This window comes from Falco cherrug, chromosome Z, assembly GCF_023634085.1.
Source record: "Falco cherrug isolate bFalChe1 chromosome Z, bFalChe1.pri, whole genome shotgun sequence".
NCBI lineage: Eukaryota > Metazoa > Chordata > Aves > Falconiformes > Falconidae > Falco > Falco cherrug.
This window is the reverse complement of record NC_073720.1, coordinates 31,376,380-31,401,638: the sequence shown is the minus strand read 5'-3', so window position 1 is coordinate 31,401,638 and position 25,259 is coordinate 31,376,380. Positions and strand designations below refer to the sequence as shown.

The 25,259-nt window shown below is 40.1% G+C and overlaps 1 protein-coding gene and 2 long non-coding RNA genes across 3 annotated transcripts in view; 1 reads left to right on the top strand and 2 right to left on the bottom strand.

The window, feature by feature from the left end:
• Positions 1 to 643: 643 nt before the first annotated feature.
• LOC114017082 (uncharacterized) lies at positions 644 to 5,503 on the bottom strand. The gene is made up of 2 exons (XR_003561930.1): positions 5,149 to 5,503; positions 644 to 955 (listed from the first exon to the last, which is right to left on the bottom strand). It is a non-coding gene; the product is annotated as an uncharacterized LOC114017082 (long non-coding RNA).
• A 217-nt stretch (positions 5,504 to 5,720) lies between these two features.
• On the bottom strand, positions 5,721 to 15,410 carry LOC129734686 (uncharacterized). The gene is made up of 3 exons (XR_008730165.1): positions 15,302 to 15,410; positions 10,910 to 11,103; positions 5,721 to 8,892 (listed from the first exon to the last, which is right to left on the bottom strand). It is a non-coding gene; the product is annotated as an uncharacterized LOC129734686 (long non-coding RNA).
• Positions 15,411 to 15,537: 127 nt separating this feature from the next.
• Positions 15,538 to 25,259, top strand: part of GLDC (glycine decarboxylase) — a 52,170-nt gene continuing 42,448 nt past the window's right edge. The window contains exons 1-3 of the mRNA XM_055698549.1: positions 15,538 to 15,791; positions 15,915 to 15,993; positions 25,048 to 25,183. Coding sequence (XP_055554524.1) covers positions 15,579 to 15,791; positions 15,915 to 15,993; positions 25,048 to 25,183 — 428 coding nt within the window. The 5' untranslated portion in view covers positions 15,538 to 15,578. The remainder of the gene's footprint in view (positions 15,792 to 15,914; positions 15,994 to 25,047; positions 25,184 to 25,259) is intronic.

The following is a 25,259-nucleotide window of genomic DNA, read 5'->3' as shown; positions in this document are numbered from 1 at the left end:
ATATTAGTAACAGCTCCAGTCCAGATGTCATTTAAGGAAGGATAAGAAAGTGTCAGAAGTTACACAAAAATGAGTGTCTTGCATCAGTTTAATTCTCTTGCACTTACACCTTTTCATCTAAATGTGCAAAATATAGCAGAGTACCAGTTTAGCTCTAAATTCCCATTTGCTGCTCAGTGAGATGTACTCAAAGCAGAACACAGCCCCTCGGTCATGGATATTTATAAATAAGAGTCCTGACAAAGGGTTGGATTGCTTCTGCAATTACCTTCTCAGACAAGACTTTGAGAAGAGGAAGTTGTAAGCACAATATCTGCCCATTTTCTGTGCAGCACTCATGTGACTTCACTGAGCTTTGAGAGTTTTATATGCATAAAAGACAATCCCAGGATGACAACAAGGTGAAGGTGAATATTCAAACAAGAATCAAGAATGCAGATATTTTTTTTTTTAGGTTTGGGACAAACCCATTTTATTTGGGCTTGCACAGCTGGCATGGCTTCTGACTTTTTTAACCAGATCAAAATCTTAGGATGTCATAGCAATACTTAATAGGACCAGAATCTCAACACAGAACTTCAGTTAAAATGAGTGAACCAGCTCACTATGGAGGGTTTTGAAAGCACGCACTGCTGCATTAGTGTTACTGTGCTCATACCTTTTATTTACTTTTTAAAAGAAGCAAATTCCTCATTTGATCTTGGAGCCTATTGCTACAAGCAATAATCTTTTGCAGCTGAGCCACAGCTAACATGCCTTTTACTCTTTTGTCTTTGTGTCTCTTTTATCGCTTCAGTGTGCTTGTCCATGTGTTGCAAAGTACAGATGGTGAAATGCTTTGGGTCATGCGGTGTTGTCTGTTAATTCTTTTGTGAGCTGTGGCGCCAGCTAATCCCCATTTTTCAGTTTCTGATGTGTTCTGTCCAATCACTTTCTTCTGGTTTAATCATTATGCCTGAAATAAAGAGTGGCTTTTAACAGCTAAAAGTCAAAGGCATTGAGCCAAATTGTTCTTCTACAGACATCCATGCAATTAATTGGCTTCAGTGATACTAAAAAGAATAGCAGAAAGGAAAATTTACTCACCGTTTTACATAATGATAAAGTCCTTACAACTTACTACAGCATCTACAGAAGAGTGCAGGCTCCAAACAGATGCTCAAAGGTACTTGATGTGATATTTTAGTATAAAGAACAAAGGGAAGGAAACAGTGAGTGACAGAGAAGCAAGTAATGTTAGTAGGGGTGACAGGTGCAGGAAATGGTATATGGTGTTGCAGTAAACATTGTAAAGTACTCTTTTGGCCCCAGACTTAACAGTATGAAGAGTATTAACCTGGGGGAAGAAGATGAGTAGGGAATTGCGTGCCTAAGTTAATTGTAGAACTGGTGAACCTGATTAGAACAAAACAGTAAGATTACTAAAACACACAATTGAGTCCTGATGTTGGGCTGCGTCCAAATACTGTGCTTTCCAAAATGTAGCTTGATAATGAAACGTGACAGTCTATGCATTTCAAAGGTATAGCCAAACAGAAGTTAAGCCTTCTCACAGTGTAGTGTCATCTTTTGTGATCTGCTCCTAAATGTGGTGGGCAGTGAGTGGTGTTTGTGTCAAATACAGGATATCTCCACTAACATGGCTTAGGTCAGTCCAACAGCTTGCTCCTGCTGAGATGAGGATGCATTTCTTTCACACACGTGCACCCTCCCCACCACCCAACTTCTTATATCACTTACCTTATACCACTTACATCAGCTCTGCAGTGTACTAGACCCCCACCCTATTTAAGCAGACTCAGCTTATTAATCAAGTGATTAAAAAAAAAAGATAAATTCCTGATAAATTAGGATGCTGAATCTATTCATAGAAGGTGCCTTTCAGTGCACAGAGATGTCACAAAAGCACTAGGCACCTGGTGTGAACAGAAGAGAGTATGTGAGATCTTTCATTTTCACTAGTGACCAGTTCAAGCCATTGCTGGTTACGTGGTTCTCATTGCCCATTGGTTCTCATCTGCATCCTTTTGTTAGTACAACTTTTCATTTGCTTGCCTCTTCATCTCTTTCTATGAAGTTTAAAAATAAATTTTAAAATAGCACTTTTCTGAATAATTTCCTTCCATGTTAAAGGAGTTAACTGCATGAACAATATGTGAGATACTCTTAAGAAATCTGATTAATGAAGCGTCTCACACACTGCAACCACAACTGGATAAAAAGGGGGGTAAGCCCTGTAATACTTGTAGCCTGTGCTTCTCTGCTTTCCAGTTTAAAAGGCATTCTGGGAATTCCTACATTCTTTAGAAAAAGCACTGCTAATAGTATCCAGCTGTAGACAGAAATACCTTTTTTCTCTTCCTTTTTTGGTGTTCTTGCTGAGAGAGATGTCACATGAATGCACTTTGAATTCATACAGAAATTAAATGAGCTGCTGTGAGCTTCCCGTCTTCCCTAACGTCTTACAACCCCAGCTTTCTTTGCCTCCCTGTCACGTTGCTGTGGACATTCCTATGTAACAGCAGTTACTGTACCCTGCAACACTGCTACTTATCTGCAGTTGCATCCACACAATGAACCTGGTAAGCCAGGAAAAAAAAAAAAAAAAAAAAGGAGGAGAAAAAAAAAAAAGGGAAGGCAAGCTTACAAACAGATGGGTTAATTTACAGCTGGGTTCACAAAAAAAGAAATTCAAGTGACTGGACCTAACTCTGGCAAAACAAAAACTCTTGCACAATAAAGTCCATTTTCTCAACTCCAGCCAAAACTATTGAAAGACACTTCAGGCATTTTAGGTTACTACTCTATATAAGTTTTTCATAAATGGAAATCCTAACACTGGCTGGAATTTCAATAGATAACATGTGTGGATCTAACACCTTGTGGCTGCTGTTCCTCCCTCTCTCACTTCAAGACACTCCCACCACTTACTAGATGACTTTGTTAGCCGATCAAACTTATTAACTAAGCAGAAAACTAATCCAGAAAAAGAAAGATGGTTTCCTGTAAGATTAGCGAGATGAAATAGTTCATCATCCAAGGAAGGAGGGGGAAATTCACAAATGAAACTGAAGAGATGGAGAAAAGAGAAGGAGAGATAGTTTCCTCTTTCTTGACAACTGTGAGAAACCGTAGTGCTAGAGATAAGACTATTCATGTCTTATGAACAAATAATTTACAGTTACCTTCAAAAAAATCTGTAATGCTGACTTATGTACCAATACAATATTATAGTATGTACCAATGCAATATGTACAGTAGGACACTAAAGCTAGCTTTCCCAAATAGCAAAGCAGTGGTGAAATCTAATACTACAAGTAGCATAAGAGGAAGGCAGTAATCATAACTAGTCTTGCTAGGTATTGGTTATTAGATGAGTTTTTTTTAAAAGCAGACATTATAGTTATTTCTTTAGAGACCCATGTGAATTGAAATTCACATCTATGGTTTTGAACAAAAGAAGGTGGCTTAATCAGTGCCATTATTTTGATCCACAAAATTAGAATACAAAAATGGGAGCTATTAAGTAGTTTATAGGTAAAGATGTATAAACACAGGAGATGAAATGTAAATAAGGAGTGCATGATTGTGCTCATTCAGGTCTCAGACTCCTACCTGCGAGGAGGAAAGAAGATAAATGTGGTTAAGCAAAGGAAATAACAGAGCAAGATGAAAGCTGCTTTAAAAAACTTTGAAGAGAACAAAAGGGAAATGGGGACAAGCAGAGCAGAACTGAGAAACCAAAAGAAGGAAAAGGAAAGGTATATAAGGCGGAAAAAAGAAAAAGATAATGAAGATTTGTAGAAGCTAGACTCTGAAATGCACTGATAATTTTCCCAGCTCAGGCATGGAAAGCCAGTCTTTGAAATCATCTGATTACTAGGATCCTTTCTGCTGCCGTGGGCTGTAGCTGCTGCTTGCAAGCCTGAACAGAGTTTGGAGGATGGAGCACCAATCTGCTACTTCTGCACAAAAGCACTGGTTACAGGAAAAGACTGACATTACAGCAAGTAACTTTCTTCCCTGTTTGGCTGAGTTCATGCCAGAAGGAAGAAGGATTTTAAGATCTTTTTTCAATATCCTTCCTGTTAACATGGATAGAAATGTACAAATATTAAATCTCTTTCTTGCCTAGTTGATTTCTTCATCTCTTCCCATCATCTGTTTATAACTCATGGCGATTTTTAATACTTCTGGCTTTTTCGTTTTTGTCATCTGAAGCTCAACAGACTTCAAAGTATAATTAAGTCCATTTCATAGGTACATATGTTTTACCAAAAGTTATGATCACTGGTAGAAGAAAATTCCACCCTTAAGAAAAAGTTGAAAATGTTCAATTTTGCAGTTAGACACTCTGATAGCAACCTCTCTTCAGTTGTGAGAAACTGGAAATGCTTTTGTCTTACTGGGCTCTAGCACCAAGTCTTGGCCTGTTTAAATGATCTAGAGGTCTAAAGATAGGTAGGACAACATAACCATGTCCATTACAGCAGAATGTAAAGGTATAAAAGCATGGGAAACAAGTTGCACTTGTCACGTGAGACCATCATGGGAAGGGAGATACTCAGCTTCTTATTTTTTATTTAGTGGGGAAGAAATGTTAGTAACTATCTACAAAGAGAAAAATATTCTATTCCATATAAAGTAAAAAACAGCAGTAGTGTGTACTGTACTGTTAGGGAATAAGTTATTAGGAAAAGCATATGAGATATGGAAGATAGAATGGTAATGATTTCATTTTCAGAGATTTTTGTGCAGTGGAGAAGTAAAAGAAAGACACTTTGCTAATAAATAGAAATATTTGTACCACTACTAAATACCAATTTTGTATCTATTTATCTAAAAATTCATGTCATTCAACAGTCCTGGTTAAAACAAAAGTACAAAAAATTGTGCCATATTTCAGAATAAAACTGACCAAGTTGAAAGATGATCAGTATGAAAATAGTGCTTTTCATTGTTATTTCTAAAAACAGCTATAGAACAAATGTTTCTCACACAGTTTATTGTTATTTTTTAAACTGGCAGGGTATCTGCCACAGCTCTGTGAACTATTTGTGTATATCTCTGAATCAATCATAAGTGACACTCAAATTTAACATTCTTTATTTTCACAATCCCAAGCACCTGCTGATAATATTTACTTACCAGGGAAGCTGGCAGATCCCCTCCCACCAAAATGGCCTTTCTACAGCCCTTTAGCTCCCTGACACCCTCTAAAACTGGCAAAGAGGAGTACGGAGATTTATCAGAAGGCAAAGATCATGAAGAGGGTTAGGGTTTATTCAACCCGTAACAAGTGTACAGGAAGTAGTTCACAACCAAACAGTATCTGTTCCTAACTTTGCTATCAAAACAAGTTCACCAAGTTCTGCAGGGCAGAGAAGCATATAGTGAAATATCATTGGATCATTGCGGGGGGGACGACACAGACATGGACATGGGGGGACAGGGATGAGGGGACACAAGGGGTATTTGATTTTACATTAACTTTTTACTTCTTGCTAAGCATTATGTGTAAAGTTCTCAAAAGTTCTCTGTTAAGTACAATCACATGACTGACAGTATGTTGGCCTGCATCAAGTCTTTCTTAAGCGAAAAGCTTTTGAAGATTTCTATTCATGAGAGAGCTGGTAAAAGAATTACTAGTTTTACATTATTTGTTAGTAAATAATTTACTTTATTTTGTAGTGCAGCAAATAAATTTATGCAAATAGTTAAGGTACTCACAGGGACAGTCATGAAATTTTTATGTTCTTATCGAGGATGTATCTGCATTGACTTTTGAAAGAAACTAAAACTTCAGATGAGTAAAATTATTTTAGAAGGAAACAGAATCCTTAAAACTGTGATTCTCAGATTTTTTTAGTTAAACAGACTGTTGTAAAGTCTCCATTCTTCACTGGACAACAATCTATTTTATTTAACTTTTAATTGTTGTGTTAATAAATTTTACTATTCGTATTTCTTGCTTTGCTAATGTTATATTGCTTTAAAGTCTCTTAACTCCATGAAGTTATTTCAGGTCTTTTCATCCATTGCCTGTTTCATTTCTTCTATTATTTCCTGCTTAGTAATTGCTGAAATGTTCAGGCTAGTTTATAAACAAAAGTTCTTAGAGAAATATGACACATATTACTTGATACTGGTCAGAAATTTAAAATGGAAGGTAATAATTTTTCAAGCCCTTCTATATGCTTCTTAATAATGGGTGACCTGAGTTTAATTATTTGGTTATTTCATATATGACTAAAGGAATTAATACAATGAGATATGAGCAGGGAAACAGAAAGAATCTATTTTTTGCATTTCATTGCCACTATTGCATTTTATTACTTTAAGAGTTTCTGAGTACTAAGTCCCATTTAACAGTGCATATTGCTTACCTTGATTAAAAATTGCTTAGGCAAGAAGGTACGGACTGTGTTAGTCCATGTTCCTTGCCCAGTGTTTTCCCTACAAATGAGCTAAGACTTTTTCTTTGGAAATACATATTTCTGTCTTTTAATTATGTCCTAGAGTTGATGTTGGTCAACAGAGGGCAAATGTTCCATTGAAGCAGTAAGGAGGATCATGGGACTTTGTTTCTGGACACTCCTTATGATCATATAGCAGAGGTTACTATGGTGGCACACTGTTTAAACTGCAGTTGTCATTCAGATGAGGAAATGCAATTGTGCTCTTGCCCTCTGCAAAATTTTCAGAGGCCCTCTTTCTGATTTGTGTTAACTTTAATGAAGTAAAAAGTAAAGGTTTGATGATCCTATTATTTATTTCAGCTTTTTAAAACATTGCCAAAGACAGAGTTGCATAATGACATTTTGCAATTGGTAAACGTCAGCACAGAGAAGATACATATTAAATATTTGCACTTAGACAGGCTAATATATTAGCACTGTTAGAAGATGGTAAACTATAACTTTCTCATCAGTACAGTAATAAATTAACAGACTGCTCTTAATTAACTCAGTGTCCACTGGAAAAGCAAGAAACACATCTCAGATTAATCCATGGGTAATAGGTACGGTGTTCTATAAGAGCAGGTATAATATGAAACTTCCTAATTTTCAGATGCGAGGACTATGGAAATTCCAACTCCCTCTTGCTTCTGTTAATCTATTAGTTAACATTTTGCCATGTCATTTTTCAAGAGAATGGCTGTAATAAGAAAATTATATGAGACAGCATGTCCTCTGCATGTCATCATTATGTTAAAATACAGCAAAGGAATTGTTAGTAGCACCTGGGATTTCTCAGCTTCCCCCATCATTGTATACTGCCACGCTATTTTAATTATAGATTATGACCTATCTGCTATATTTTACATCCAAATAAAATGAAATACTGAAAATCATATAAAATGAAGGTTTAGGATTTCCTTTGTGGGTTTAATCTAGTCTTTATACATACGCATTAGAATATATTTGTAGAATATTTGAAGTCACTGTTGTCTCCCTAGGACACATACCTTATTTAGCAAATAGGTAGCTATTTTATTTTGGTTTTTTTTTTTCCTTAGCACTATATTTACTATTATTCCTAACTCCCACTCAGTTCTTTTCTCTTGTTCTTTGCCACTGGCCAGTCCTGTCTTGATCTCTCACCAGTTGCTTATTCCATCACAGTCCTTCCACATAAACCATACTGACAGTGACCAGGATTCGGTAGATATCCCAAGCTGCATTTTTCAGCTTCTTGCTGCAGTCTACCTTTCCATTTGCTCCCCAAAGACTGAAGATTGCGCCTTCTCCACCTAAGTCAGGATTTTGCCTCACCATACTGCACTAAATAACAAATTTCTGGATTAGTTGATGCTCATTATCATGTAAGAGGGTCCTGTTAAGAGGTAAAGTATGTGTATGTCCAGTGCACTGAACCAATGTTATTGCATAGCTCTTCAGCCAGAGCTGCAGAATCATGGCTGTACAAATTATGTGCAATTCCTGAGGGATTCAGGGAGCATAACTGGTCAGATCATGCTTATTGTAGCAGGAATGCTTAGAGGAGGTATGGCCAAGTCCTGAGAAGCCTCTCAGTCTATGTGAACTGATCCTTTTGAAAGCTTGTATTTTAGCCATGTTTGGTAGGTTTACTTTCTATCTTTTTTAACAGGAGCAGCAAAAAGATCTCTAATACCACAACTAGGCCGTTGCAACATTTCAAGCTTTTTGTGAGTTATATGTTAACTAAGATATTATGTAACATAAAAGTACTTATTCAGTTTTGATTCCAGAGCCAGATTCTGCAGTGCTGGTTCAGTCTTGGTCTATGTTTAAGAGCTGACTGGCTGTGTTCATTAGAGGTTTGGAAAATATCAGATACTCTAATCCATTGCAAGTGTACTTCAAAAAGACACCTGAACCAGGCTTAGCAGCTGCTGGTTCCATTTCTTTCACTCCTATCCTGGTTGTGCAGTCCTGCTTCCTACCTTGTACTGACTGTGATATACATCTTCTGTGATCCTTTGGCAGGCCAGTTAAACTTATTCAGCCAAGAAAAGCATTCCGCTTTTTACGCTGGGCTTGGTATAATGAAATATTAGATCGATTCAACCAGAAAATTAAACTTCATCTGTGTATATGTAGGTATAGTCAGACTACGATCAAACAAAATGTGTAACTGATTATAGACCTGATAGAAAGTATATTTTGATGGAATCACTTATTTCACTTGCAGAACTGGTTTAAGCAATATCTTAAAATCATACATTATCACAGTTTTGGACTCAGCAGCCCTCTTTAAGCAGATGCAGACTCAGAAACTCCCCCAGAAACTTTGCAGTTTAGGGAACAGCAGGATTCCTTCTTCTCAAGTCTTTCTCTTTGAGCTGCGAAGGGGAAAGTGGTATGGCTCATTGGAGCTTCTGTTATTTATAAAGAGGAATTCATAAAGCTTTACCTGAAACAGAGCAGAGGAAACTGGCATTGTAAATGATTTGCTGTTGCTAAGGGATCTTGTTCAAATTCTGGACAAGTGAAAAACACTGAAAGATGAGGAGCTGTGACCTGATCTTGCAAAGGGGGGAGGATTTTTGTTCAGTGTTTTTCAAGCTAATATTTGGTTTCATTAACACCTGTTGAACTGAAAATCCAGACAGACATCTGGAATCTGAGATCTTTTTTTTGGAAGAAAAGTCAAGTTTTTTGCTGAAGCTGTCAACCTCTGAAGTTTGTATTGGTGTGCTATTTGAAGTACAAACAAAGGTTATCATTCCACTTCTAATGTAAAAATAGCAAAAAACCCCCCCCGCGTACATATGCCAAAGTGAGTCTTCTGAAAAACAACCTTCTAGACTTCCTGAATTTTCAAAATCTGCATACTCTGTTGCATAATATCTTTAACAGATGTTTATTTCCCAAAGAATATCTCAGTGCCTTGTGGTCATGATACACCTGTTAGGGTCAGCAGTATACAGTTCTCTCTGTGTCAAGAGAAACTTTTTTATTGCCTAATAAAACTAGATTGGGCAAGAGAAATTCCTGCAATGCAATGTCTATTACATAGGTATTCGTAATAGATAACAGTTACTGATACAAAGTATTTGCATAGGCAATGCTCTAATCGTATAGCCATATTTAGTATTTAAAAGCCAATGGACACAAATAACATGATAAGAGGTTTAACGTATCCAGTATTAAGTAACTGGATTTCCATTCAAGGTCTATCAAGCTTACCTTTGAACTAAGTTAAAAAGAACAAGTGACAAAAAGAAAGACTAGAAAATCACCCACTCAGCAGCAAATAATTCTGACTGTAAGAAATCCAGTATACAGCCTCTTGGCCGTCTCCTTTGGAAAGTTTACAGAGGACAGTGGTAGGTGTTTGTAAGGATCAATGGTAGATTTTGACAAATACATCTGTTAGAAATGGCAGTGGTAGGAAGTGAAAAAAAACCAGCAAAACCAAACCCAAACCAACCACATATTCAATTGTAACCCTGCATTTTCAGGAAGAAGAGTTTGTCATGGAGCTGCAGCAGCAGCTGCTGTGCTTGGCCATGTGTCTCAGGGATGTCTGGCAGTTCAGTTGCAGCATGAGGGAGCAAGATGGCAGAGGGGGAAAAAAACAGTGATGTTTGGAATTGATCCCCTTTACCGCCTCTGTGGATATCCCCAACTCCAAACATAAAAGGAGGTGGAGTATGAAAAAGGTTTAACTTGTGCAAAGTGGCTAAGAGACATTTTTGGCCAGAGAACTGGAATCATTCAGGAGTTTTTAAAATCATCTAAAGGCTTGTGAGCAACGCCAGCCTATGGGGCATCCCTGCCTACCCACAGAGTTGTTTCAGTTGTTACAGGAGAAAGGGAGGGCCCCAGGTGTGCCTGCAGGACCTGCTGGCCCTGACCAGCCTCATGCAGGGCACCCACACACTGCCCATGGAACCAGTGTCTCCACCTCAGCTCCAGGGCGCCCACGCACTGCCCATGGAACCAGGGTCTCCACCTCAGCCCCAGGCACTCAGCTATCTTGCCAGAGTGCTGGTCTCCAGACTAGTCGGGCCCTACTGTCTGGATGGACATCAAACCTATGCAGTAGCTAGCTTGTCTCCTGGATGGGTCTCCTGGATGTCCACTGTCCACTGTCTCCAGCCCTGCCTGCTGAATGGACTTCAGATTCAAGCTGAAACCTTGTCTCTATCTATGGTCTCATTTCCTTTTGCTCCTCCCTGGGATGGACCTGATTCACCATTTGCCTGGGACTGTCAATGGATCCTCCTACCAGCAGCTGGCTCACCCTGCTATGACCACAGGCTCTGTGGGACCATGGTCTGTCAGGGACAGCCCTGCCTGCTCTGGAGTCACTCTTTATTCCCAGAGCACCTAGCCTGAGGAACAGCAGGCCCTTGCTGCTCCCTGACAGGGCGACAGAGAAACCACACTGACACCTGGCACCTTAAAAACCTCCAGACACTTGCCTTCTTCAGCCATTTGCCCACACAAGAAGTTGGAAGGACTTTGCTCCAAGGTTAATATTCAAGGAATCTTAGATGTTTCTGTCTTCCACATATCTCTTCGGAAGTCTTGGGGATTTTTTTACTTCTCCTTTCCTTCCTTTCTTCACAGTCCTGTAACTTTCTTACCAGACCGCTCTGCATCATTCTCCCTTGTCAAAAAGATCATACTAGTAATTTATTTGACAATAAGAAGAAACCTATATTTGAATACTAAAACATCAGTAGGAAGGGTAGTAGATTATAGATCCACCTGCATCTGTATGTGTATATCCAAGAAATATATACAGAGCCTAAATAGTTTTGCTTGCTACATGTATTTTGAAGAAATGCATATGATTCCATGGAACTGGTTGTACCAATATTTAATTATTATTACTTTGAGATATTAAATATACTTTTTTTTTTTATATGGAGTTGCAGAATATTCTAGGTCTGCTCTATTGACTTAGCAAGTGTGTATTGTATCACATTTGTTAAGGTTTATATTGCCAATACCACAATCAAAATGAAAGCTGCACCCCAAAGGTGCTGAAGGTAGGGATGTGTAAGCACAGTTCAGTGTCACTGAAGTTCCAGTTTATCAAATAAATGAAAACAAATAAGATTTAAAATTACGTGAAGTGTCAGCTCTAATCAAGGTACAGGGATAGTTTCAAGTTCAGAACAAATAAAAAGACCCTATCACTCAGGGACAGTCAGTTAAATAAGGGACTGTCAGTTAAAGAAGGTATGCTTAAAATCTTGAATATATATTAATCTAACATTAAGATGTTTACATAGCAAACATCTCACTAAGGAAGCTTGACTATGGCTCCTAAAGAAGCAACATGATAGTGTGTTATCTGGTGTGATACCAGATGTTACCTAGCGTTTTGTGGAGGACGGCAGCCCTAAACCCAAACCGTTATGATCCATGAGAAATCCACCACATCAACTGTGTTATCTTATGTACTAGTGTGTATTTTATTTTATGAGCCAGCTGTGGTCAATGAAAAAATAGCAGTAGGTAAAGACTGCAAAAATGGCTCCTGGCCCTTTGGCAATAGTGACTGCATTAAGCTCCTGAGGGCTATTACGGATTCAGGAATATATAGTTGACTGGCTATCAACCCTCAACATGGCACTGCCTATCCCACTGCATATTCTGATGCTTGGAAGAACATGTCATGAAACTATTAAATTTAGGGATGTGATCACTGTTTCCTGGGTACATACTGCATGCAGTTCATGGAGAGCTTAATTTTTACTGGTGTAAAGGGATCAAAAACTCAAAACAGGTGGCATTTGCAGATGAACTGGTGAAAAGTAATTTTCTCCCCACTAACCTTACCTAAATAGTAAGTTTAGGAATAAAATAAAGTAATTCCTGGCTTAATATATTAGGTAAACATCTGTATTGTTCTTTACGTAATGACAGCCATAGTGCTTTTCAAATCTTATTTTAAGCAAAGAATCATGTTACGGATTAAATATTTCATGAAGAGAAAAAGATTGTGATAAGTATGTCTCTGATTAAAAGGTAGCAATATTTACTGTACAACCCCAAAAGCAGCAACAACTGCATATTTTATCATTTATTCTCTAAGGACCAAAATATTTTATTTCATAATAAGTGTATGTATAACATATGCATAAAAATATGCCTGCAATCTGTTCTATTTTACATATTTAAGGATCAGTGGTGGGAATATATATATATATATATATAATGTGTATATATAATGTATATATATGTGTGTGTGTGCATATACACACACACACACATATACATAAACCCTCCAAACCATAATCAGTAGAAATTCAGTCCATATTGAATTAGATACAGCCAAATCAAAAGAGACACTCTGCACCTTTTGTGTCCCTGCATTGTAAGATTATTTCATGGTAAGAAAGGTGAAGTGTTAATGAGGGTGCCTCTCTCTGGATTGACACTTCAAATAAGCCTGGCCATTAAGAGACACTTTAGCAGGCACCCCTCACCTGATGTGCTAGAGACCTGAAGACACCAATGGCAGCTATTAATTTTCTTAGAAAAGATGGTGGAATTGGCAATTTAAACAGCCAATCTTTCTTTCTGTTGAGGAACTTCTACAGAGAAAGTCTTGCATCAGGACAGTACTTTTCATGACTGTAAGGAATGGTAGATTGAGAAAGAAAGGATTATAAAGTGATTGCTTCTGAATAGTAAGCTATTATATTTATTCTATTAGTTTACATGGGTTCAGTTGGCAGCCGAACAAATTTGGGAAAAAAAGCACTTTGAGAACTCCTAAATGCGGAAATCCCAGGATGCTAACTGACTAGAAATACTGCAGAGTGCCATCAGTACATCTTTTTGTCCTAGTCTTGTATTCCGCCTCAGGTAGCTGTAATTAGCCAGTGTTCTTAAATAGGCTATTGTTAGAGATAGCTGTAGTCTGACCCAGTCTTAATGTAATACAGTGGTGCAGAAGCATATCAGCTGGAATAGACTTTCAGCTCTGGGTGACTGAAGTGAATCTTAAAAGAATACAGCACAATTTTCTTATTGTGACAGTTCATGACTTAAAAGGACTAAAGAATGGTAGTTCCGACACCACCCATAAACCTTGCAGTATTAGAATGGCAATGGAGTTTTTAACTAAAGCATGACTGGAGTCAAGGCAGATTGCAGAATTTTTGTCTTTCTATAACGCTAAAAAACGCCACTGTTAAGAAGAGTACATATACTATGGCACTTTAAGTTAAATAGGGCATTCCTCTTAAGAGTTTTGTGCTTTATCTAACAAAACCGACATCCCTAGCAGCTACATAGCAACTTGCATGATGTCAGCTTATTAAGCCAAGAAATACATATCGCTGAGCTTTGTGCAAATAGCTTTAACAGCAAGACACTGGTTTGCAATCCTGCCCTTTTCCAGGAAACCTCCTTCCTTCTGCTGACGTACATGCAGAAAACAGCTGGTTTTGTTGGCTATGTACTTTGAAGTGATAGATTTGTTTGAAGCTACAGGATTAGACAGGTTTTGTTGATTTGACATCAAAGCTTTGTTTTCTTGTTCAAGATTCATATTTTGCTTGTTAAGGCCACAGTAAGAATTTTCAGGAGTCAGCGAGAGAGGTGGGTAACTGATCAAGACCATAAGCTAGGCTTGTGTCCCTGCTACAGTGATTGCACAGAGCCCATGCTGAGACAAAATCCGTGCTGAGTGCCAAAGAAGAAAGCTTTAGCCATGGAGTGGCTTAACAAACCACTCGAGATGTGGTGCTCTCCAGATGAAGTGGGCATGCCTTGACACTATTGCCTTGTTCACTGGCACATCTCTCCCATCTTCCTCCTCCCAAGCATAGTTTTCAAATTGAACTAAAACTGGGTTTAGTTCTGGAAAAGCCAGAAAAGTGGATAGAAAATACATCATTTGGGGTGTTTGGGATGCTTCTGTCTTCCCTCTAGACCTCACTTCCCACAGCACTACAGCCAACAATAAAACTCCAGCTCCACGTTGAAGAAAAAAAATCTATCAAATTTACCACTTCAGGTGAGCTGACTGTAGTAGCCTATTTTGTGAGGAATGTTGTCCCAGTATTACCTGCTAGAGAAAAGGGATACATTTTTAAGGAATACTTATTTGGACAAATTCTGCAAATTGTTTTGAAAAGCTTTGGAAGTGCTTTAAAAAGAAATCGCTCTAGGTACAAATTCTTAGCAGGAATTAATTTGTAACTATCATGGTTTTAATGTATTTTTCGAGTATCTCTATTTACTTGTTACTTGACCTCAAGTTAAAAGTCATAGCAAAGCTTTAATTTCCTTCATGTTACTATCAAATTGATAAAGAAGCAAATTAAAAAGGAGAAAAGCGAAATACAATTCTCCCTGAATAGCATTCTGTTAAATTTATATCACAGACCCTTGCCACAAACACCTTTTGTCGTTTTAAGTGAGCTTTCTCTCACCTAGCGGGTAGTTAGTTTGGGGCCCTCTCATTCTGAAACCAGGGACTTAAGTCATTAATGCAAATACACACGGGTGTAAGTCATGGGAGCCTATTGTAGCATAATGGAGTAGCTCAGATGACTCAGATTGCATCAGAGGAGCAATGCCATGTTTACTACAGAAATAGAAAGCTTGCACGAGTCAGTGATCTTTAGTGCAAAGTAAACTTATTTTTAGATTCGGTCATTAGTTATCCCATTAAATTCAGGAAACAGGTAGTAAACCTGTGATACAATTATAAACAAATCAATTTATACCACCCCACCCCGCACCCCCGACACCGGTAACGGCTACAGCAACTGGCATGTGTTGCTCCCCCCAAAGCTAGTAACCACAAAGCAAGCCACGCTCTGCTGCAGAAACACAGAAACCTTTTATTCCATCCGAGCCAGGCTTCTGCGGGGGAAAATCCCGTTTCCTAGGACGACTCCGCTCGGCCAGCCCCGCCCCGCGCCCCGCCGCAGGGATGCTCGGCGGCGCGGGGTCAGGGCCGGGCGGGACGGCCGGGGGGCGGGCGGGCAGGTGGCGGCGGGGCGGGGCGAGCGCGGCGCCGCCCCCGGGCCCCATTGGCGCCGCCGGCGGGGCCGCGCCGGACCGCCCGCCGCACACAAAGTGTGGGTGCCCGGCGGCGGCGGCGGCGTCGGGGCCATGCAGAGCTGCGGGCGCTGGTGGGGGCGGCTGGCGGCCTGCGGGACGCGGCGGCACCTGCGGGCGGCGGCGGGGGGTCAGCGGCGCTGGGGCGGCGGCGAGGCGGCGCGGTGCATCGAGCAGCTCCTGCCGCGCCACGATGACTTCTCCCGGCGGCACATCGGGCCGCGGCCGCGGGAGAAGCAGGAGATGCTGCGAGCCGTCGGGGTGCAGGTGGGTGCCCGCGGCGCGCCGCGCCGTGCGGGACGGAGGGGGCGGTGCGGCCGGTCCCCGTCCCGGCGCGGGCTGTGGCGGCCCGCGGGGAGCTAACAGTGCCGTGCCGTCGCCTCTTTGCAGAGCGTCGAGGAGCTGATGGATAAAACCATCCCGGCCAGCATCCGTCTGCGGAGGCCGCTGAGGATGGATGACCACGTCTGTAAGTGACCGCATGGCCCGGGCTGCTCCCGGACACCCCGCCTCCCCCAGCTCCGCGCTGCTCCCTCCGGTCCAGCCCCGCCTGCCCTTCCCGTGGCTCCTTCCGGCCGCCGGCGCCCGCGGTGGGGGCCTTGGGGTGCGCCCCGCCCCCCTCCCCCCCAGCCCCCCCCGCGGAGTTTCCCTGCTGAAACGCGGAGCCGGTAGCGCGCCCCGCCGAAGTGAAGTGCGGGGTGAATGAATAAGCGTAGCGGCACCGGCACTTGCACCTTCACTCGGTAGGGAGTTCGTCCCGGCGGCTGTGTTTCTTGCTCTCGTGGTGGAAGTCGGTAGGAAAACGTGTCCGGCAGACGGGGGCTGCCCCAACACCGTGGTAACAGTGCCTTCACTTTATCCCAAGGGTCTGATAGGGAGGGAAAAGTTTGGCTAAAAATCGTCCTCCGGAGTGTGAGCTGTAGTTCAGACAGAACGCTGTCTTTTGTTGGCTCTTAGTTTCTGCAGGATGTCTTCTCTCCCTCCCCTCAATAATAACCTGCATATTCTAATTTGCAAAACCTGTGCCTCCAGTATAATGGTTACACATTTAGAATTTAACTGATTGCGGGAGGTGGGTATACTGCAGGAATACAAAACCTCTGAGCTAGTAATTGTGGCACCACGATAGTTCCGCAAATTGCTGTAGAAAGCTTGAGGTTTTAGATATTAAAATTTTTAAAAGTTAGCACTCACAGCACAGAATTTCTGTCTGCCTAACTGCGATTTTGATAAGATGTCCATGAGCACCATGCTGGAAATCCCGAGAGTGAAAGAAACGCCTAAAAATGCACCTAGGTCAGCGCTTCCACCGAAACTAACAAAGCTCGGTGGGCCGTTCAGTTGGTGGAGGCAGTTACACCAGCATTAACTTAACATTTGTGTCAAGATGCGTTGCCTGATTTGTAGAATATGTGATCCTTCTCACTGGGTTTTTTTTTATTGCTCATCTATGCGCTGTAATTTAAGTGTAAACTTCAGGCCTGCAGCTCCGGTGAGGTTCCTGGCCAGTTCAATCTGGTTACTCCAAGATGACATCACACGTGAGAGGCAGCGCCACAATGAACAGCTGGCAAAACTAGAGCCTGAAAAGATGCAATACGGAGAGATACCATATTGACTGAAAGTTTCTACTTTAAACTGTTTTATTAGTGCAGTGGTATTTTATTACTTATTTTTAACTTCCTATTGTATTAGAACGGGGAAGAGGAGGGGGGTAGAGAAGTGGAATTTGATTGCCTTCTCCTGTCTGTGTAACTGCTGAAAGTATTGCTTGGCATATTTTCCTGTAATTAATGTATTTTGATCAAGGTACTCCCTGACTGGTGAGTGATTTTTCACTTACCTGCAAATAAAATAACTTTAGATTATTATATTTTTAGATCTGTAGAAGGGGTTAAATGTAGAATGTCACTAATAACTACTTCTTCAAAACTTCTTTTTTTTTTATTTAGTATATTACACCCTTATGAAGTTTTACATTATAAAACACACATAAAAGTGATACAGTACAGCTGGGCATTAAAATAATTGTACATTATTGAAAACTAAACCAGTGATGTCAACATAAGTAAAAATCTTGGTGCAGTTTTATGTGTTCTTGTGCTGGTTTGCGTAACAGTTTTAAAGGGGATGTTGCCTACATTGTTATGCATTAGTTTATGTTCTGTTGTATACAAGTTCTCACTGTGCAGCAGGACCTCACTAGCTAAGAGTGTATTTAGTTCACTGGCATTTTGCTCCACTTGCTATGCTGTTCTTGTTCTCTTAGAGTAAACTTTGAAAGAATGTGACTGTGATGCAGTCTCACATTGCACAGCATGCAGCAGTGAGTTTTCAAAAGAGATGCTTGCATGAGGTACAGGAAACTCAGCTGCACACTACTGCTTTTTCTTCTGCAGCCAGTGTGATGAACAAACTGTCTTCTGTAATTTAATGTGTAGATTTTTGTAGTTTTCCACTGCATTGGTAGCAGAAAACTCTACAGCTTATAAAAGGAAAGTTAAAAGCCTTGGCTTAAAGCTGTGCAACTTCATATTGAACATCTTGTACCTAGGACACTGTAGTCTGAGTAAAACTTGCTTCCTTCTTAATGTACAATTAGAAAGGACACTGTCTTTCCAATCACCAGTGTGGAGTTTCTTATGTGAGTATGGTATATTATTTCTCTATCATACCCCTTGTATTAAAGGGAGATAGCAAAACTGGGAAAGTGTCATGAGAACTGTATTCTGTTCTAAACATGTTCTTTTTATTTGTATGAAGACAGTTTTGCTCCCACTACCCCCCAAACTCATACATACAATGAGAGAGCAGGGCAAGGCAATTCAAAACATGTTGTTCAGCTTTAGCATTTATAACATTTCTAATGCAACAGTTCCTAGTGGTTTAAATACACACTCCCACTTTCTTGTATAACTTAAATTACAAAACATAGTCATAGTGACTCCACAGGCTGGAGTGCAGCTGAACAAATCAGCTGTACTTGAGATACTCCTTTGTATCAGGAAATGCAGTTGAGCTTGCACTGGAGTCTCATTGAAATCTCAATGAAGTCTCATTGTAATCAATGCTTACAGCTAGAATTAGATAATTTTTTTTAGATAGAAATTAGATAGTTTTTTTTCCAAGAAAGCCATCCACACACCATAAACAATACATCTAGGTGAGTATCATAGCTCTCTGCAGTTGTATTTGTGGCTGTGGGTTTTTTTGTTTGTTTTTTTTTTTAACTTCTCTAGCTTCGCGTCTCATCTCAGGCATGGACATTTGACAGGTGTGAATGTCTCAAATTCTGATTAGGTATGGCAGTAGGAAAGATTGCTCTGCATTACAGACCCTTCCCGTGGTAATGTAACAAGTTGTCTAAAAGAAAATCTATCAGCTGTGTGTATGCAATAGAAGTAAAAAAAAAAAAATCCTCCTGCAGACACAGCTTATATTAAAGAGCTCAAAAATAAACCCCCAGATATATAGTAGAAGCACAATCTTTTTGTATACATGTTGCTTTTCCTAGACATTTTAGCACAGCCCTACTCTTCAGTGGAAGGATTAAGGTTCATGACTTCCATGAAAGACAGGATATCTTGAGAAAGAAAGCCTCCAGCCTTAACTGGGCATTTGTTTTGCTTATGTATGAATGAAAAATCCATTCTGGTAAACACTAAGCTTTGCTGGCACAAGTGCATCTATGGTAGAAATGCTTTCCAAATATTTATTAGTGCTCCTGTATTGGTTGGTCTTGTCTTGTACAGACATAGTCGGTGATGGAGGAGACAAGGAATGTAGTTTGTGCTAAGAGGTTTCTGAAATGAGTGGCTTCCTTGGGTATGTAATATGACAGAAGTATGTGTCCCTTTTCTGACCAAGAAAAAAGCCGTTCAAAAAGTGACTGCTGCCATGAGCCCACTGACAGTGTCATAAAACCACCTGAGTATGCCACTGAAAGCCAATAAGGGTGAAACAGCAAAATGCCTGGTCTCCAGTAAACAGAAGGTTGCAGTCTGGTACCTCAGCTGGTTCTGGAAGGGGGGCTTTTTTAGTCAGCTTTTTCTGCTTGCGTAGTTAAGGGAAAACGTTTTTTTTTTTTTTTTTTTGGCATGTAACTTGCGTTCTGGCAACATTTACAACAAGGCTAGATATCTGTTTGATACCTAATTGTGATCAGCTGGTATTACAGAGCTTTTTTCCCACTTGAACAATCAGCTTTTCTCCAGGTATTGAAGGTGCTTTAGCACGTACGTATGTCATTGATTGACCCATTTGAAGTAAAAAATCAGATCATCTTATATAAGAGTAATCTTTCTTTTGTCCCTGCAAATCTACTGTCTGTATCAGTAATAGTTATCCCTGCAATGCTGCTATTGTATGTCTATCTTTATTTAATGGATAGGCTTTGTACATGTTTTATGTATTTCTTTTTTGCTCAGAATTTTATTTAAAAAATGAACCTAAAAATTCATCCATAATTTTTTTCCCCAAACATATTCCCAGTTACATTCTCAAAGTTTAGAATTTATGAATATTAGTTTGTAAAATCCGTGCAAAAAACTAATCGGATCTCTAGTCTAAACATTTTAAAAAGTGATACTGCTCAGAAGCAGTCATATTGTAAGACAGACTATTTGTGCCTTCAAATGTAACTGCTCATGCAGTTAAATCTACTTTAACTATGATATTGTATTTAAAATGCTGCTTAAAAATTAATTCTGGATGAGTTTATAATCACCTCCTAATGTTAGTCAGATTTTTAGGGCTGATGTCATTTCAGATTCCCTGCTGCTGGAGTTCACACTGTATCGTTTAGATGGCTATAGTAGAGGTAACTGGTCCTCCAGAGCCCTGCCACAAGCAGTGCAGCAATCTGCATTACTATCACTGGTGCTTTGCTCCACACATTTGGCTCTTCACAGCACTTTAGGGCTGCTGCTCCTCTTTCCAAAGGCAGCAGGCCTTGGGGCTAGGGCAGAGAAAGGCAGGCATGTTGCTGGCTTTCAGCCCATGCACATTTTCTGCTCCTTGTGGCATCCTTTGGTTGCCTCTGTTGCCCAGGCAAGCTGGATGAGTGCAGGTGGCCTGAGTGAAAGGAGGAGCAACAGATGGTGTTGGCCTTCCACCCATCTCTTGGGAAGTTGCCGATTGCGCTAAGTACCTGAACAGGCAGTTTTCTTGGGCTGTCTCCTGCAGTGTTATTACATGTCTGACAGTGCTTTGAAACTGTTTTGCTTCAATGTAGTGTGATTATTTTTTTCCAAACAGAGATAAAATTAATTGCTAAAGCAAGAGAAATAAATTAATCCGCTTTTTCTTACATCAGCTGAAGATCTTGCTTCCTTGGTTTCAGAAGCTAGATTATTTTCTTTTAGAACCTGACATGATGTGAACAAAACTGTATCAAATGGTCTCATCCCTTTTGTGGTGTAAGTTTTAAGTTGTATAACTCTAACTTTTAAGCTGTATAACTGTTCCTTCTGTCTTAATGTCTGTCTCTCTCTCTTTTTTGGGTGCCATATTATTTTGCAGGTATCTCACAAGTTCAAGGCAAATCTACTGTCCTAACTACAGAAACGGTAGCAGAAGTAACAGTATTGCCATTTTATAATCTGACATTTTACTCCCTCTTACTTTTTTTTGTGATTTATTTTGTCTTTTCTACCTGCGGGTGTAGCAGTCATGAAGTGTTCTTACAGAACTACTGCTGGGATCCTCAGTGAATTTTCTCCACAGGTCTAAGATAACAGTACTGCAAGATCAGTGAACTTTATGCTGTGTACTGTCTTTATCATATTATCTCATTAGTTGATGAGGAGAATAAAGATCAACTGCAGTGACTTAGCTGGCAATTTTATTTTTTGCTGAACAAGGTTCTTAAAGAATTTATAGTATACACCCAATAAAATGAAGAGCAGATACAGGCATTTCTAAGACCATGCAGTCTTAGAAAAATGGAAACAAACAGCTGAATGTGATGGGCAGTTTCCAAAGATTTCTTAAACATAGTCATTTTTTTCTGTTTTATTTCTCCATTTTGGATATAGCTTTATTTGACCTGTTGTTGGGGAGAATTTCAAAAACAAGAATCAGTAACTCAACATCTTGCAGGCTCTGTTTTTTCAACTATATGTATTGACATTTGCCAGAATCCTAGTTGTTGTATGTTTTAGCTTTAAATAAATAAATATTTACAAGAATATACTGTTTCCACTACATATGCTCCACGGTATATCCTTTATACAGCACAAAATGTCTCTGTAATTTTCTAGGTTTGGTGACACTCTTGTTGACCAAACTGGAAACTTAGCAATTGCATTTTGAATTGGAAAATGAATTTTTAAGCATACATAAGATCACACTTGTCGTTAGCATTCTTCTGCCTTTATACTAGCATTAGTTATTTACAGAATGACCAATAAAGTGTTAGACCCCTTTCACAAATAACATTATGGGAGTATACTTCTAAAAGGTAGGCTTGATGGTTTGGGAAATACAGCTACTGACAGAGACACAGGAGCGTGTTGAGACTGTGGAGATCTCCAGCCCCTGCCCAGAGCAGGCTCAGCCATGGGCTCAGACCTGGCTGCTGGGAGCCTCACCCAGTTGGAACACGAAACCACCAAGGATGGAGCCCCAGCCCTGCTGCTGGGCTGTCCTCATGGGGGAAAAGGCTTCTCCCTGTCTCCAGCCTGAGCCTCTCATGTTTCAGCTTGTGCTGCTTCCTCTTGCCCTCCTGCCAGGCACTGCTGTGGAGAGCCTGGCTCTCACAACCCCTCTTGTTGGTGCTCAGGATGCTGTTAGGAATGGTTTACCTTGCTCTCCAGTCTTTGGACCCCAACATATCTGTTAATTTCCCTCACCCTTGTCTACGTCAGTTTTGTTTGAATTCAGAACCCTACCAGTGTACAGCAAACACGGAACTGGTGAAAATTACTTCGTCGTAAATCTACACGGATTTGTGTTTGATCTTAGGTAAGCCAGGCTGTACAGACAAACCGGGGGCTATTGGCTTCCGTTACTCAGGAGTGCAGCTCCTTATCAGCTGTCTTCCTAAAGACATGCTGTGATGAACTGCTTCAAGGCATACGGGAAGGAGTGTTCATCCCAGTTCTATTCAGAGAGGCATACCAAATGTGGGAGATGATATATATTCGAGATGAACTGCTGTGGTTGCCGTCGTAGTGACAAAAGGAGCAGGGAAGGGTAAAACAGGAGTGGAGGGGGTGTGCTCTCCAGCACCTCACCACCCTGATTAAAACTAGTACTGTAACTGTCTTCACAGGTAGCTCATAAAAATTTAGTAATTAGAAAGGTATTCAGTGTTGGGATCTATCAGTGTAGCTCTTCTAGGTGGGATGTGGTTCAACTCTTAAGCTTAATTGCTCCCTAAACTGCTTAACAGTCTCACTAGGCTTTTTGCTTTGTGCCTTGGATCAGTCTGGAAACTGGTTTATTTCAGAGCCTCTAGCACAAATTCAGTGTCTTCATGTGCTAATTGTTAGCTATATTGGCTGAGAAATGACTGTCTAGAAGAAACCTCTAGTTAGGCAAACAAAGGAGATGCTATTTAGCACATAGTGCAGTATTTGTGGTATGTGTTTACTACAGAAATCACAGTCAGTGCAGTTTTGTGTGTGACAGAGGGCTAGTTCGGAAGCTGAATGGTAGCCTTCAACTGCATTTGGATTTAAGCAAATTCATTACAGTTTTCAAAAAATCATTGGTGGTTGAATTCTGCAAGAATACAGCCCTCCCTCTCAAATGGCACCCTAACTGTCTGTCATCAAACTTTTGTTTTGCAAGTGGTGGAGGAAGATCTCTACAGTGTTAGAACTCTCACATAAAATGAGTACACCTGTCTGGAATAAACTGTGGAAGGAGTATTTGGGAGTGGAGCTGCTCAGTATACTCTGCCATGGGCATTGCAGATTTCAAGTATAACAAACACGACTCTTGAGTCTCCAGGAAAAAAATGCAGTTTACTGAAGAAAAAGAAATTAGTCTTTATACATGAGATCTAATAGTAGCACTGAGTAAAAGGCAGAGCAGAAATGAACTTTGAAGTGAGAACTGAACGTCAGTAAAAAAATAACTTTGCGGAAGGTACAATGTGACTGTGGAGGAAATTAATTGAAAACCAGATTTTTTAAAAAATTAATATTTCTACATGGAATGCAATAGTAGCACTTTGAGTAACAGGAAGAGGAGAGGTGAGTTCTGAAACCAGAGCTAAAGTTACAATATCCCTGTTCATGGCTGCAGGAAAAATTAATTTGAAACCTAGCAAATTATTTGCCACCAAATTCCAGAGCATTAACTGTTTTGACTTGATCTCTCTTGCTGGAGTACAGAGTGAAATTCACAGAGTGGTAATAGGTTTTGAGACATCCAGGGCCTAAGCTATTGTGCTTTCGGGATTTGTAGCCTTATATTCCAGTCTGCTTTTCAAGTTGCAATGAAGAATAAACGGAACTTGATGCAACTGCCCCAGTTGTGCAGTTTCTGAAATCAGACTGGAGGGAAAGAAATCAAAAAATATCTGCTCCCCTCACCAAGGAGAGTTGGTGTCCAATTCCATCCAGGTCTTCTAGGCTGGGCAGACCTATCTCTCTGTGTGATTTTAAGACAGCCTCCTGACTGTCCTTCTGCATCCTCAGGTACTAAATATTATGTAAATCTTAACCTTTGCAGACGTTGGGTGGCATTATTCATTGACCAGTAGGAGCAAGTTGACTGATCGTGATTTTTGCACAGAGAAGTGTGTAGAAACAAGACCAAAGACCAAACTATAGTTGGGGGAGGGAGGGAGGGAGGGAGGGAAGGAGGGCAAATGCTTTCCATCTGACCACTTCAAAAGCATTCTGTTGTAGTCTTCCTAGACTAGATTGGCAGACTCACTTGAAAGTTAATCTTAAATGGAATTTCATAAGCTAGAAATACTGTATTCACACTTTTTTTTTTAAATTAACTGGTGAAGCGTACTGAAATTGAATTAAAAGAACTTCCATTTTATCAGCTACGTAGGGAAAAGGCAAGAAAATAAAAAAGGAGAAATTACTCTTGGGTGCTTGGTGTGCACATATGGCTCTGTTAGAAACACTAAATCATAGTTATGAATGGCTGTGGCTTCATCCAGTGCTGATTCTGCAAGGCTTAGCTAATAAGAGGTGCCTTCTGAGGTATTTTTTAATGCACGTGCAAGAGACCCAGAATGTACAGTGCATTAGCACAAAAGGAGTGCCATAAGCTGTTTGCCTACAACTGTTTCTCATGCTCTTGTTCCACATTGGTTGAAACACTGTTATTCAGTTCTTGCATTTTCTAGAATTTTGGCAGAATTTAAACTTTCCCAGAATATTTCACCAGCTTATTATTTTATCTTTACTCTTCTTGGTTTGTGCTTTATTCTGGTACTGTTTATACTTGCACCACCAATGTTGCATTTTTTTTATACAGGTACAAAGCATTTCGGTTAAAAACTGTTGGCATTATATGCAGCTGTAATTTTCTGACATAATTTCTTTTCAATTAGGTGAAAATGAAATCCTTGAAACTCTATACAATATTGCAAGCAAGAACAAGATATGGAGGTCTTATATAGGCATGGGTTATTACAACTGCTCAGTGCCTCAGCCCATTGCACGGAATTTGTTGGAGAATGCAGGATGGTAATGTACCACATTTTCTTTTTAAATGCATATGTATAACTATATGTTTGAAGTTTGCTTACAGATCAGTGTAGAC